Genomic DNA, 15,852 nt, shown 5'->3' with positions numbered 1-15,852 from the left:
TCCAAAATACGATCACAACGAATCACGATATCACGATATCACTTTAACAAAACAAAAAACTAAACAAAATAAAAAAAACTCTGAAAATGCTCATATGACTACTATGTGCAATAACTTTTTTATGTGTCTTTCTTATCTTTTTATGTTTGTTTTTATTATTTATTTACTGCTGCTGCACTGATTGTCCCCGACCAAATTTCACTGTGTTCATACAATGACGATAAAGAATCCTGAATCTTGAAATGTCAAAGTTCATGTGTGTCAGAACAACAGCCTTATTTTCAGCTTTGTGACGATGCAATTTCCAGCTGAAGTAGGAGAATTTTCTCAACACAATAGAAACACTTAAAGGGGCGCTATGCAGTTTTCGCTGTTTTCTCGCTTTTTGCTCGCTTTTTGCTCGCTTTTTGCTCGCAGGTTTCTCTATAGAGCTCCCCCTACAGCTTCGGAATAGATATTTGGCAGCTCCTATGTTTACTTGTCTCTGACTACTCGCTCGGTCAGTCTGCTGTTTCCTCTTTCTCTGTTCCTCCGACAATGCTTTCCTAGCTTTCTGCTTCTTTTTTGCCGGCTCAGCCATGACGATAGTGTGAAAAACTCCATCTCTACCTTGTTATCCGGTTCCTGAATGGACGTATGTGTGTCTACCTTGTTCGTATAGCTAGCTGGTTCCTGGATGTGTGCAGTGCCATGAAGCAATTTGTTACATCGCGAGACCTGATATCACGCGATACTTCTTGGCGGCTCGCCGGCCGAAAGTTGTAAAGGTGGTTTTTCCACTCACAGCTGCTAGGGGGAAGCGAGACGACCACCATTCAACTCGAAAAAAAGTCATATAAACATTCCAATGACTCCGAAGCTGTTCAGTTAAGGTAAATCAAGATAAAAAAAACTACATAGTCCCCCTTTAATCCTTCAGTTTATCATAAATAAAATGATTGTTCAAAATCCCCAAATTTGGAGATATATATGGTTTTCGCTGGACAGTAAGAGAATAAAAAATCCTAATCTATGAAGTAATTTAATCTGTCAGACAAATACAGTGGGATAAAAAGTTAAATTTTTGCTTCTGAGATGCAGTAAGATAAGGTGTATTGGAGTAAAAGTATATGTATATATATATATATATATATATATATGATCTGACTTCAGTTTGATTACACAATGAGCATATGTTTTGTGTTTTTTTTTTAAGATGGATGCATTTTCTCGACCATAACTGTTTGATTTCCACGCAGTCTGCATGACTCACCATTTCACAGACAACTGGGACAACACTCAAAACTTCCAGGCCAGGCCAGATGATATACTAATATTGATTCCTTTTTTTTTTTGTTTATTTTCTTAATCATTATTATTGCAGTTCAACAGGACAGGTTGTTCATTTCAAGGAGACATTCTTACATTGAACATACTGACACCACTAACAAACATTGATACAATAAAAACAGAAGAAAAGAAAGGATAATTATAATTAAAAAAAAAGACAAATATACAAAAATCACACACAAAGGGGAAGGGAGTGAACACTGTACAGAACCATCACTGCAGTATGGTTAACACTACTGCCTCATACATTATGGAACTTCCATACATATCCACAAATGAAAAATAAATAAATAAAATATAAAGCATGTCTCTGCTCATTCTACTGGGAGTCAGGCAATGTGATTTGTTCCCTAACATAATCGAAGAAAGGTCCCCATATCTTATCGTACTTATTTTCTGATCCTTTTAAAGAATATCTAATTCTTTCAAGTTTGAGAAAATAAAGGGCGTCTTTGATCCAGTGTGTAAATGTTGGGGGTTTGCTGTCTTTCTATTTTATCAAAATCAGCCGTCTAGCGACGAGAGTAAAAAACACAATGCTATCAGATTGTGCCTTAGTTAGATGACTTGACTCAGATGTAATACCAAATAGCCCAGTTACAGAGCATGGTGAGATTGATTACTTATTGATTCCTACCCTAAAGCAGGTCAGTGCGCACACAGGAACAGGACGTGCTGTGCTTTACAAATAGCTCTCGATGAGATGTGTGTGTGTGAATGGAAGTGAGGGGTTTGGATGATCTTATTTTATCAATAAATGCTTATCCTATTTTTTACTCGTTTATATTATTGTGTTATCTTTTATTTATTTTCCTCTGTCTTTCTTTTAGGAAACACCTGGGTCTCCTACATCTGTGACCTGCTGTGTTATGATCAGACATCCATCCCTTTGAATAAAATTGTGTCTAACTTGTAGATCGCCGTCCCTTTTCTCCATCCAGGTTGAAGTAACATTCACATACTTCCCATGCCCTATTTCAAAAGTCACAAACATGCAAACACTTTTATTAATTCTCATTCTTTTACGTTAATCAGTCAACTAAATTGTCCACATTGAATTACATGTCACTGTGTTGTATTGTTAAGGTTGTGTGCCAGATGATTGGTGCATCAATCGTCATAATGGTATCTACACGTTTGATGTGTTAGTTGTATCGTGTTCAATTTACCACACTGTATAATTCATTGACGCGTGAAGTTTAAAGGATGCTCACGCTCTGAACTGTGATTAATGTGATAATAATGTTGATGTTGCCGAGTCAGATGGTTCATTTCCATCCATCCATCTTCGTCCGCTTATCCGGGGTCGGGTCGCGGGGGCAGCAGCTCCAGCAGGGGACCCCAAGCTTCCCTTTCCGGAGCCACATTAGCCAGCTCTGACTGGAGGGATCCCGAGGCATTCCCAGGCCAGGGTGGAGATATAATCCCTCCAGCTAGTCCTGGGTCTTCCCCGAGGCCTCCTCCCAGCTGGATGTGCCTGGAACACCTCCCTAGGGTGGCGCCCAGGGGGCACCAGATGCCCAAACCACCTCAACTGGCTCCTTTCGACGCAACGTAGCAGCTACTCTACTCCGAGTTCCTCACGGATCATTTCGGTCGCTTGTACCCTGGATCTCGTTCTTTCGGTCATGACCCAGCCTTCATGACCATAGGTGAGGGTAGGAACAAAAACTGACCGGTAGATCGAGAGCTTTGCCTTCTGGCTCAGCTCTCTTTTTGTCACAATGGTACGATAAATTGAATGTAATACCACCCCTGCTGCGCCGATTCTCGGACCAGATCTACCTATGTTTGGAAATCAGCATTGTGTCACTCATTTGTGGAAATTATTCACATACAACTGTATTGTATTTACATTTGTGTTGTACAGGACAAATGCAATAAACAACGGTCTCTCTGAAACAATATCAATGAATATTTTAACACTGTAAAATAAGAATTATCCACATTAATAATCGTATAATCCTTGATTCAAAATGTTGATTTCCTTAACCTAAACCTGCATTTTAAGAAGTTTAGAAAGCAAAATTGAACAACAATAGCTTTTAAACCATGTCAGTGGGCTGTAGCACAACTAATCTGTCAAGCAGCAGTAATACATGAGGATCAGGTTAAATGTTGAATGCTCCACACAAAATGATATGAATGTTAGTCTTGTAGGCATTTACCAAAATAAGTGAATATTATGTGTTGGAACAGGTGCTGCCATCTTAGTAACGTAAGCCACTTTGAGTAACATTAAAGGTCCCATGGCATGAAAATTTCACTTTATGAGGTTTTTTAACATTAATATGAGTTCCCCCAGCCTGCCTATGGTCCCCCAGTGGCTAGAAATGGCGATAGGTGTAAACCGAGCCCTGGGTATCCTGCTCTGCCTTTGAGAAAATGAAAGCTCAGATGGGCCGATCTGGAATCTTCCCTTTATGACGTCATAAGGGGAAAGGTTACCTCCCCTTTCTCTGCTTTGCCCGCCCAGAGAATTTGGCCCGCCCATGAGAAAGAGACATCATGGCTTGCAAACAAGCAAAGTGGCAGTTGGGCAAGGCCACACCCCCACCCTCCACCTTGCCCCCCCTCTCTCCTCCTCAATAGCATTTAAAGCTACAGACACAGAAATGTCACGTCCTAAGTAAAGCTCATTGTGGGACTGGTTCTAGTGGCTGTAATTCTGCACCAAGGCTGAATTTCGGGAAATAGACTTCAGATACAGTATTAGGGGACCACTAAGGCCTATATAAAAGCATCCAAAAAGCAGCATGTCATAGGACCTTTAACTATGTAGGTTAGCTATACACAGAATATGATGATAAATTGCCTAACTTTAACTTAACCTGTAGATACACAGCAAGAGACAGCAGATACACAGACCATTATAACAAATTTCCAGTATGAACGTTGATAGGGAAAGGTAGAAATACATACTGATGATTTTGTGCACAACGAACCACGTTATAGATATTTTGTTCCCAATACTCGACATGTCAGGGATGAACTCTGAAACCGCAATGGTTGGTCACCAATGAAGTGTTTTGTGAAAAACAATGTAGTTAACTTGCCTTGCAAACATAGGCTATGTTCACACTTGACGTCTTTTTTGAAGCTGCTAGCATCTGTTTTACATTATAATTAGGGTTGGGCATCGAGAACCGATTCCTACTTGGAATCGTTACAAAAATTACGATTCCAGTGGAATTGCTTCTTTATTGGAATCGTTTAGAATCGTTTGGAGGATTTGGTTTAAAATCTGATCATGGGTTAAAAATTTTAAATTTAAACTTGCGCAAGTTTTGGTTTCCGTAGCGGCCAGGCGCTTGTTGTGTTGCAGCCATGGAGCGCAATAAGCGGCGCTCTAGTGTGGCTTTATTTTACCTTGAAAAAGCCTGGTAAAACTGCAACCCAGCATTGAATCAAAATAAAACTTTCCTCTTATTTGTGAAATAAGCATGTGACCCGTTTCAACTCTACCCCTCAAAGAATCGGAATCGAGAATCGATAAGAACCTGAATTGAAAGGAAAAATCGCAATTGGAATCAGAATTGTTAAAAACCAAACAATGTCCAACCCTAATTATAATCCTGTGGAGTAAACCGTGTTTTCAAAAAAGTCGTGTGCGCTTCTCAAAAAAAAACAACACCCTACATCAACTGCTTTTTCGACAGCTGACCAATGACAAGCGGAGTAGCCAGACCTGTTGTTTTCATAACAAGAAAAAATGGAGTCGGAGCACAGCGAGTTATATACAGCATGACCGGGTGCGCCCTGTACAGGGAACTCGCTTTGTATTATGTAATGTTATCAGCACCGCTCTCTCTCTCTCTCTCTCTCTCTCTCTCTCTGTTCTTTCTCTAGCTCGCTCCACGGCTTTGTATTATCTAACGTGTATTATCTAATGTCCACATAGCGCTCTAGGATACTGTGGCAGTAGCTGTTGTTATAGCAACAAAAGATGCTCCCGCCTGCTTTTTGGAACTACAATGCTGCCAGCTTTTTTTTTTTTTTTTTTTCTACAATAGCGCTGGGCTCTAGTCAACTTTTTTTCTTGTCAAAAAGAGTGTGAACATAGCCATAGACTGTAAAAAAGGCCTGAACGCCTGAACATGTGAATGCATTAGCAAAATAAACTATAGTGTGTTGCAGAGAATTGTGTTAAACATTGTTTGAATTAGGCTTATTTGGATTCTTGCTGAGCCTAATAAGAACAACGCCCCTCTTGTGTATAATCTCTCTAATTAATCAGGGAGTTCTGTGTGTGTGTGTGTGTGTGTGTGTGTGTGTGTGTGTGTGTGTGTGTGTGTGTCTTTGCATTTCGCTAAGAGGAAACTCAACAAAAAGCAATTGGCCCATTCCAAACGGGCACTGTACTAGTGTAACTACTGCCAGCGCCTGGCTAGCTTAGCATAGCACAAAGACTGTAAATGGTAAAACAGCTCAAACATCTCCGGCTATTTAAAACTTGTGTCCTTCTCTTCTTACAGAGCATTTCGCTAAAAGGAAACTCAATAAAAAGGCATTTCTGACCCTTCACAATAAAAGCCCAGCTTAAATTCACTCATTTCGCTAAGAGGAAACTCAATAAAAAGCAATCGGGCCCGTTCCAAACAGGCATATTTTGAACGGGCACTGTACTCGTGTAACTACTGCTAGCGCCTGGTTAGCTTAACATAGCACAAAGACTGTAAATGGTAAAACAGCTTGACCATCTCGGGCTATTTAGGCCTTGTTTCCTTTTCTTTGACAGAACACATATCTCTTCTTCACGCATCATTTGAAACCAGCCACAGCCACATTATTCACTCAAGTGCCTTTGGGATCCTTTGAGATGAAATGTCTCCTTCTGCTCTGCCCATTCCTGCGTTGTTCAGAGCTGACCTTCAGTGGCATTTAGCAGCTTGCGCACATTTATTTGAAAATGGCACAATACTGCTCATCAACAAAATGACTACTCAAGTCTCTTAATGACACTCAGAGAGCTGGATAAGTGGCCATGAGGGAGCGGGGAAATCAAAGAGCTGGCAGGAGGGGAACAGAAGGGAGTGAGGAAAAGACAGGACAGATGGCAGATTACACAACAAGTAGAGATGTTGAGCAGATTTTTAGGCTTGTTTCCTCTGATCAAATGCATATGTTTGTAGAGGAATATGGTTATAGTTTTTTCCCCCACAACACCTTCTGTCAACATAATACCAGACCTCTATTCCTTCACATTCTATTCTATTACATAAGAGGAAAAAAAAAAGATTTTTTTTTTCCCGAAAGTGTGTCTACTTTTGGCAAGTGTGCATCTGTTCTAGACATTCCCTGCATATTTTGTGTAGTTTATGACTGTAGAGAATCAGGCATTTCGTCAGTTTCTCCTTCTCCTCGTACACAGCTTTGTTCGGGTCCAGGTGTGTGGAGAACATTTTAGAAAATCTAGAATACTCTCGATACAACTAAACTCTGAGGATTCGAATTCTTCTTCTTTCTCGACTTGTTTATCTTTTGTGCTATTGAAACTAGAGGAGGATGGGCAGCTCACTGCTGCTGTTTACAGGACTGATGGTCATCGCAGCTTGCTCTCACTTCCTTTGTGTAAGTAGGCCTACTCGGCAAAGAATCAGTCACCCTGCTTTGTTGCTTTACACTTCAGAAATATTTAAATTCTAAGCCACAAATCTTTCCTTGGCTTTATTTTTTTGTGTGCTTATGTGCTCTTATCATATATTGTTATATCTGGAAAAGTGCTATCATTCATTATCTTTATGTATGGCTGTCACTTAACCCTCATGTTGTTCTCAAAACTTCTATATCAGAAATATGGGTTTCTTTTTAACCAAATTTCTCAAAAAATTAAGTACAATTGCAAGTACTCGGTTACTACTTCCATTGAATTGTGGGTATTCAATTTTATAGCATTTGAAAAAATTGAAATGGTTTCAAAACCTGGGTGCCCGGATAGCTCAGTTGGTAGAGACTCCTCGACGCAGCAGGCTGCGGGTTCGACTCCGACCTGCAGCCCTTTGCTGCATGTCATTCCCTCTCGCTCCCTCTTTCATGTCTTCTGCTGTCCTATCAAAATAAAGGCTGAAAATGGCCACAAAAAAAAAAATCTGTAAAAAACAAACCTGACTAAATTTTGACATACACACGTCTATGACTCTCCACCAACATACGTTCCTCTAATATTACTCAAAATCATTCATCATTTCAAAATTAGGTATAATCTCCTATAAATGAGATTTATTGACCATGAATTCAAAAATACGTGTAAAACTATTGGTAATAAATTGGTGCTGGTGAAAAATAGCATCGAAAACATAAAAAAAAGCGACAAAAACATTTAAAAAAGTGCGAAAAATTGTGTCCAAAATATAAAAAACGATCCAAAAAAAGTGTTAATTCTGACCCAGAAGGACAACAGGTGCATGATCGACCGGAAGACAATACAAGGGTTAATGTATGGCTGCCCCAGTAAAGTTAGAGAGTAAATGCCGTAAACATTGTTCTTTGTAAATCTTTATAATCATTCCCCATAAAGAACTAAGCAGGCCTGCCTTGTTGCACGATCCAATTATTTTTCTGTAGCTTGCTAGTTCGGAGTTTGTTGTTGTTTTCAGAAGCAAAGGGATTTTGAGAACGGCAACACACAGAGAGCTGAAGGTGAGGGACATGCAAGCGGATGTCAGGCAATTATCCTTGTCATTGTCTGTGTAAATTATGTATCATAGACAATATAGATATCTATGTAAAGATGGCCTATAAATATGGGAGAAACCTTGGAAAAACAAGAGTGTTGGTGAAAAAGTCACTGCGCATAACCGCAATAAAACTGCCTCTTGAAATTTAAAATTTTACTTTTGTGCAGACTAAACAATGAAACAACTATTGACAGTCCATCTGTTCCAGTCTTTATGTTGGCTGTAACTTCATATTTACTGGCCAGATGAGAGAGTGCATAATCAATCAATCAATCAATCAATCAATCAACATTTATTTACATAGCACTTTACAGCAACCAGCAGGTATCAAAAGTGCTTTACACCAGAAACCAGGAATAAAACAATATATCATACAATAAAAAGAATGAAACATAGAAAACAGTAAAATCAGAAAAGGTTACATAGAAATAGGAGGAGGAGAGTGAAATTGTCACACCACTTTGTATACGTATTAAAAGCCATTCGAAATAGGTTTTGAGTTTGGATCTAAAAAGAGCTACATCTGTAATAATGCAAATATCAGGGGGTAACTTGTTCCAGAGTCTTGGGGCAGCAACTGCAAAAGCCTGATCAACCCCCCCCCGTTTATACCTTCACCTTGGGACTTCTAAAACCAGTTGATTTGAAGACCGCATTGACCGGTTGTGCTCTCGCGGGGTTAAAATCTCGGACAAATACTCCGGGGCCAGGCCATTTAAGACCTTGAAAACAAACAATAAAATCTTAAAATTGATTCTAAAACGCACAGGGAGCCAACGTAGGGGTGTAGAGAACGGGACTGATATGTGCACGTCTAGATGTATTTGTTAAAAAAGCGAGCAGCAGCATTTTGTACAAGTTGAAGTTGTGAAATGGAGGTTTGATTCAGACCAACATAAAGAGCATTACAGTAATCCAACCTTGAACTAATAAAAGCATGAATAGCCTTTTCTAGATCCTGCCTGTAAAGGAAGGGCTTAACTTTAGCCAGGAGACAAAGCTGGAAAAAGTTCATTTTTGACAACATTGCTGATCTGCTTGTCAAATTTCATGTTGCAATCAAAAGTAACCCCCAAATTTTGACCGCTGGCTTAATCTTTTAAGCAAATAAGCATATTTCCCAAAATGTCAAAATACTCTTTGGAAGTTAGTTTAGATTAGTGCTAGGGTTTGCTAGGGTTAATGCTAATGTTATGAAGATGAAATTTAGGCTTGCATGAGTAGTAATCTATGAGACATAGACCCTATTTACACCTGGCATTAAAATGCATTTTTGGGTGATCAGATCTTAATTGGATCTCAATGTGGACAGTGGAGACCCATTAGGTAATAATCAAGTTAAATCATATCTAGATAAGAGCTGGATACCAAATACATTTTTATGGCAGGTGTAAAGGGGGTGATAGTGTATCTGTTTTTATATTATGTTGCTAATTGATAGCTTACAATAGTGATCCAACTTGCTGTATATATCCAACTTTAATACGTGCAGTGCCTGAAATGGGCCAGTACTCACCAGTACTGTGCACTGGCACTTCTTATTTTTGTCCACATGCGTACCCTTACTTCTAATTGTTATTATCAGTATTATAGGCTGATATCATATCACTTTATCACTGTATACAGTCTACGGCTGATATTTATACCAACACAGGCTATATATCATGATTTATTGGGAAAACCCAAGCAATTCTATGTAAAATCAGACATTCAGCACTCCCATATAGCCTGCGTGGAATGATCTTTTTGTTTCATAACCACAGTTTCAGACATTGCGACGATTCAACTGTGAGATTGGTAGTCGAATCAGGCTCCTTAGATTGTTGATTATTCAGGGTCATCCCTACAATATATATGTATCATTATATATATATATATATATATATATATATATATATATATATATATATATAATAATTATATATATATATATATAATAATTATATCTGAAACATATGCCATGATCTTGTCATGCAACTGCTGAATTAGGGTAGTGGCACCTCTTCTTTGGTCCAATTCAGGCACTATTTGTATTTGATCTCAGAGTTACAATATTTACAAGTGAAGATCCTCACAATGTGAATCCAAGTGTGTGTGTGTGTGTGTGTGTGTGTGTGTGTATGTATGTGTGTGTGTGTGTGTGTGTGTAGGCGTCCGACACTTGCGATGAGGAGGTGGCTCGTCTGCAGGAAAAGCAGAGGCTTCTGCAGGGCCAGCTTCAGAAACAAGAACTCCTCCTTCACAGACTACACTTGCTAAACCAACCGGGCAACACGGACACAGCCAGGCCCGAGCAGAGCCAGGACACCCAGTACACAGGTCAGGGCCACGGCCTCAGGACTGGAGACAAAGCTTAAAATATTGAGTTCCAGCTCTCATATTGTAGAAACAGGAACCAGATGAAGTACCAAACACATATTGTGTATTTGTGTGTGTGTGTGTGTGTGTGTGTGTGTGTGTGTGTGTGTGTGTGTGTGTGTGTGTGTCTCTCTGTCTGTGTGTGTCTCTGTCTGTCTCTGTATGCTAGGGCGTAATTTCCACTGGGGACAGAGGGGACATGCCCCCCGCCCCCACACTTTCAAATTAGTATTATATTATTTATAAGTCTCAGTGATTGGCCCTATTTTAAGCAATAAAGAAAGTAAGACTTCTTTTTCTTATACATAGTTGAGTAGCCTACTATTCTTTCTGGCATAATTTCATTATGGTCAACTTATTTTCTGGATTTTGTATTACCATAGTCCCAATAAATGTATGTAGAAATGCAGTGTGTGTGTGTGTGTGTGTGTGTGTGTGTGTGTGTGTGTGTCAGACTGCTCCGAGCTCTTCAGTTCCGGCTCCAAATCCAGTGGTTTCTACACCATCAAACCCCACAGCAGCCCTCACCCAGTCAGAGTCTACTGTGATATGAGTGATGGAGGCGGCTGGATCGTCATTCAGAGACGGATCGATGGAACACAGAGGTTTAACAGGTGTGTCTGTCTGTGACGTCTAATACGTATTAGTGTACAATAATGAAATCATATAAAAAAAATGTATCTATCTATCTATCTATCTATCTATCTATCTATCTATCTATCTATCTATCTATCTATCTATCTATCTATCTATCAGGTCGTGGGCAGAGTATAAGGATGGATTTGGAGACATGGATGCAGAGTTTTGGCTCGGCAATGACAACCTGCATTACATCACTACACAAGGTCAACACCACTTTTACAAAAACATTCACGGTCTGGGCCCGAAACGTTGTATTTTTCTAAATAAATTATTGCATGCGTAATGGTCAGTGTGCGGGACTCTTCTCTAAGCTTTTGATCTGCTACTTTTGATCATTTCCTACTCACCTGCCCGACAAAAGAGGTGTGCAAAAAAGCTTTTTTTGCGTTACAAAAACATTTACAAAATGTTGTAATTTAAGGCTGCACTAATCCATATTCACCTAGAGCGCTACGGAGACTTTTAGCATCTTTTAGCTCATTGTTTTGATTTTGAAACCCACAAACACAACCCAAGGCGGCGCAACTCAGATTATTTCCTATATCTGTCACGTGGGCTCCGCCATGGCCACGCCTCTTTAGGAGACTAGCGGCAGGTCGCGATATTATGAATCCCACTATGGCCACGCCAAGACCCGGCCTTCAATAGCATTTATTGGCCAGGCGTCCATGCTTACGCAAGGTAACGTAACCCCATTTGTTCAGGTCCTATCCCCTGAGCAATCGGCTATCCTAACCTTAACCACTCGAGGTCAAATGCCTAACCCCAACCAATCGACCATATGGGTCTTGGCGTGGCCACAGTGGGAATCGTAATTTCGCCGGCAGGTCCTGAGTGTATTGATTCCAATTGGAGAAGTGAACGTGAACACAGAACATGACCGATTTTTTTGCCCCATAGTCACCAAAGTAAATATTGGACCTATTTTTCACAAGCCACATATCTCCTCAACATTCTGACACAAAAATACATTTTTCAGACGGACAAATCAGGGGGAAATTAACTTTGTTCAAGACCTGTTTCTGTCTCAGCAACACAGCAATAAACTCACGCGAGATCTGGCAACACAGATAAGCTAACTTCAAGTAACATTTGCAAAAGCCACAAATAACTAATTTTCCTAATGCTAAATATGGATTTTAGCTGTGTCAATATCTAATGTTAGCAAAAGAAAATATAAATACATCATGCAAATATAACTTTTCATCCGTCCACACCTTCACTTCACAAGCCACATAGTGTTGTTGCAAAACCCTGCCGAAAAACAACTTCTTTGTGTTGATGGGATATGAGTTGTTTTTTTTTTATTTTCGGAAAACTTCTATTGTTTGTCTGTTACAGGGAATTATTCTCTGAGGATTAACCTGGGAGACTTTGATGGTTATCAGCGCTATGCCGAGTACAAGAACTTCAAAGTGGCCAATGAAAAGGTGTTGATGCTGACTGACCACTAAAATGTTGAGAACATGTTGATATTAGCCTGAATATTTTTTTGATAAAATTATACAAATATTTGCAAATGTTGAGAAAAGTAACCATCTTGCTTTCTCTTTCACTATTATGTATACAGGCTTAAAGGAAGTATCACCATTTTGGGAAATTATTAGTTTTCTTTCCAAGAGTTAGATGAGAAGATTGATGCTACTTTAATGTATGTAACTCTAAATATGAAGCTACAGCCAGCAGCTGGTTAGCTTAGCTTAGCATAAAGACTGGAAACAGGGGGAAGCAGCTAGCCTGGCTCTGTCCAAAGTTAAAAATTGCACCTAGCCCTTTTTAAAAGATCAGTAATTTACACATTATACCCTTTTCCCCCTAATGCCTGCAAAAACCATAAAAACACATTGGGTTTTCCTGGACGTTGTGAGCTAATACTCCTTCCTGGCTGGACCAGTGACTTCATGGAGCTTCAGATTTAGCGTACACACATGAGCATGGTATTGGCCTCTCCAGTGGTGGAATGTAACTAAGTACATTTACTCCAGTACTGAACTTAAGCACAAATATTGAGGTACTTGTACCTTACTTGAGTCTTTTCTTTTCGTGCCACTTTCTACTTCTACTCTGCTACATTTCAGAGAGAAATATTGTACTTTTTACTCCACTACATTAATCTAACAGCTTTAGTTACTAGTTACTTTACAAATTAAGATGTTTGCACACAAAACACATGAAACTACCCAACAATATATAGACCTAGAAGTCCAGCTGAAATGATTAGACGATTAAATACTTAGTTGATTGACTGTTTTGAATGTTTCCAGTTTCTAAACTGTGAGGATTTTTCTGCATTGAGTACTTTTACTTTTAATACTTACAGCTTTAGTGCGTAACTTTTTTTATATTAATGAATGTCCGTTACATTCAAGCCATTGCCAAAAGAGTTGATACAAAGCTAATTAAGCCTATTAGTTCCACACAACTCTCTCTGTATTTCTCAATATGGCTATATTTAGAAATTGGTGTCGTCTGGTGACTTTCGCGCGCAGAAAATCGAGCGAAGATAATTACATCTTCTGAAGAGTCCATGTTTTTTTTAATCCTCCGTGTTCTCCTTGGTTACAAGCAACTGCGTGGAGGAAGGGTGGGGGTGGTGCGCGATGACCGAAGGCTTGCATCATGTGGATGCTCGTTTGTTGTCATTACTTAGAATTCCTCATGGGGGAGACAGAAACTACCCACTATAGCTTTAAAGTACATTTTCCTGGTGATGTTTTTTAACAGTGTGGTATTAGTACTTTTACTTAAGTAAAGAATCTGAATACTGCTTCCACCACACTCCAAAATGTTAAACCATTCCTTTCATTTTTTTTAACCCTCCTGTTGTCTTCGGGTCAAATTTGATCCATTTTCAAAAAGTTTCTACATCAGAAATTTGGGTTTTACTTTAACTAAATTGTCCAAAAAAAATAATGTGGATGGTTCCATGCAACGCTCTTCATATGTAAAATAAATGATCCGTTCACTACTATTATTGAATTTGGGTGTTTTATTTAATTTTATAGTATTTGAAGAAAAAAAATGTATAAAAGAACGTTGAAAAAAAATGACAAAAAAATTCGAAAAAAGGTTCAAAAAGTGGAAAAAACTAAAACGTCAAAAAACAAGCGCAGAAAAAAAATCAACAAACATCAGAATAAGTGACAAAAGACTTGGAAAAAAGCAAATAATTTTAACCCAGAAAAACGTGCATGGTGGACGGAAGGACAACACATGGGTTAAGCAAGTTGACCAGCTCTCCTCATATCTCTCTCTCTCTCTGCAGGATCACTACCGACTAACCTTTGGAACCTATGTAGGTACAGCTGGAGACTCTCTGTCTGGGACGGATCAGGTTGGTGTGTCAGAGTGGGCCAGTCACCAGGACATGAAATTCAGCACCTACGACCAGGACAACGATAACTACAAAGGGAACTGCGCACAGGAAGACAAAGGAGGCTGGTGGTTCAACAAGTAGGAGTTCTTTGCGATATTTGCATACATATGCAGCAAGACGCTCATAGTCATTGATTACAGTTAAAAACAACTATTACCAATGACTTTCATTCTCCAGGTGTCACTCAGCACATCTCAATGGCATGTACTACCCCAATGGGCACTACAGTGCGTTGACAGATGATGGTGTAGTTTGGTACACTTGGAAAGGATGGTGGTACTCCCTGAAGACAAGCATCATGAAGCTGCGACCCATCGACTTCAAAATGGATCCCATCAACGACCCCAACGCTGTTCAGCACAGACTACCTTTCTAGATCGGACATGAGGAGATATCAAGTCTTCTTGGCTCCACTATTTTGGGCAGAAACGGCTTCATTAATGTATATTAATTGGTATAAAATCATGTTTCAGATTTCCCCCAAAAAACTAAAACACTAATCCAATTTTATAATCCTCTCAAATCGGATGTAGACTTTAACAATACAGCAAAATCTTTAAAGACTTCAGTAGCTTATATAACAACATACTTGTAAGAGGACTTGTGAAACCTTTTGCCTATTTTTTAGAGACATGAACGTCGCAAGGGGAAGTAGCGTGCACACACAGCTGTCTATTTTGGTGGAGAAAAGGGAAATCTGTTGTTGTCAGTGTGTGCGCCAGACAAAGGCTGAAAGATTAGACCGAAGGCAGTGAAAGGAGCCCTTATCATGTCATTGAAAATGGCAAACAAGAACTGAAAGTGTTCTTTTTATGCAATAATATATGATAGAAGGAGCAGCTGAGCTCAGTACTGAAAGTTTGCCCAAATGTTATGAAGACTAGCAGAAATGACCTCTGCATCACAAACAGCTCAAATAAAGGAATGATATACATAAATGAAAAAAAAAGAAGAAGATACAAGTGACATACGGTTAAAAGAAAATCACAAATATAAAGGATTAGTTTTAGGATTTTAGTAGGCCATACTCTGTACTTAATCTCTCACTATCACTTACAGGTTATTTAAAACTCAACTTGTGAACCAGCTATATTTTTTTCTGCCATTTGCATTATAACCATAATTAACGGAATAAAACAAGGAAACACTACCTCTTGTCTATTGAAATATTGTCATATTCCTGCATGTCTGCTTGTTTTTAATTTTGCCTAATATCAAGCCTTCATGGATTAATGATGGTCGATCATTTTGTGTCAATTTGTATTAGTAAATATTACAATTAGTCTGTGACAAGATAGGTTGCAAAAGTTATCCACTTTAATGATTTATTTGTTTTACAAAACAGAGATAAGGAGAACAAGAAATACTATTCAGTAGATGTCCAGAGTAATAAAGCATGTGTAAAAAGGTGAATATGGCTGAAATATAATTTTTCATTACTGTAAAAACAATATTTTGTATGTACACTGT

At 39.0% G+C, this 15,852-nt stretch overlaps 1 protein-coding gene across 1 annotated transcript; it reads left to right on the top strand.

Annotated features, from left to right (window-relative positions):
- The first annotated feature begins 6,612 nt into the window (after positions 1–6,612).
- fgl1 (fibrinogen-like 1) lies at positions 6,613–15,549 on the top strand. Its single transcript, XM_031279991.2, has 8 exons — positions 6,613–6,716; positions 6,829–6,900; positions 10,157–10,325; positions 10,819–10,978; positions 11,121–11,209; positions 12,348–12,436; positions 14,272–14,459; positions 14,560–15,549. Exons 1-8 carry the CDS (start codon positions 6,648–6,650, stop codon positions 14,756–14,758), a joined length of 1,035 nt encoding a protein of 344 aa, XP_031135851.1. The 5' UTR covers positions 6,613–6,647; the 3' UTR covers positions 14,759–15,549.
- Positions 15,550–15,852: the final 303 nt, after the last annotated feature.

This window comes from Sander lucioperca, chromosome 1 (genome assembly GCF_008315115.2).
Source record: "Sander lucioperca isolate FBNREF2018 chromosome 1, SLUC_FBN_1.2, whole genome shotgun sequence".
Lineage (NCBI taxonomy): Eukaryota > Metazoa > Chordata > Actinopteri > Perciformes > Percidae > Sander > Sander lucioperca.
Note: the sequence above shows the minus strand (reverse complement) of the source record. Positions and strands in the feature narration are given on the sequence as shown.

What these genes read in the sequence shown, in the direction of transcription:
- fgl1 (XM_031279991.2), top strand. Translation starts at nt 6,648, where the DNA reads ATGACTGTAGAGAATCAGGCATTTCGTCAGTTTCTCCTTCTCCTCGTA. An exon ending in CCAGGACACCCAGTACACAG is followed by an intron (nt 10,326 to 10,818) that starts GTCAGGGCCACG and finishes TGTGTGTGTCAG; the next exon opens with ACTGCTCCGAGCTCTTCAGT. An exon ending in GCATTACATCACTACACAAG is followed by an intron (nt 11,210 to 12,347) that starts GTCAACACCACT and finishes TGTCTGTTACAG; the next exon opens with GGAATTATTCTCTGAGGATT.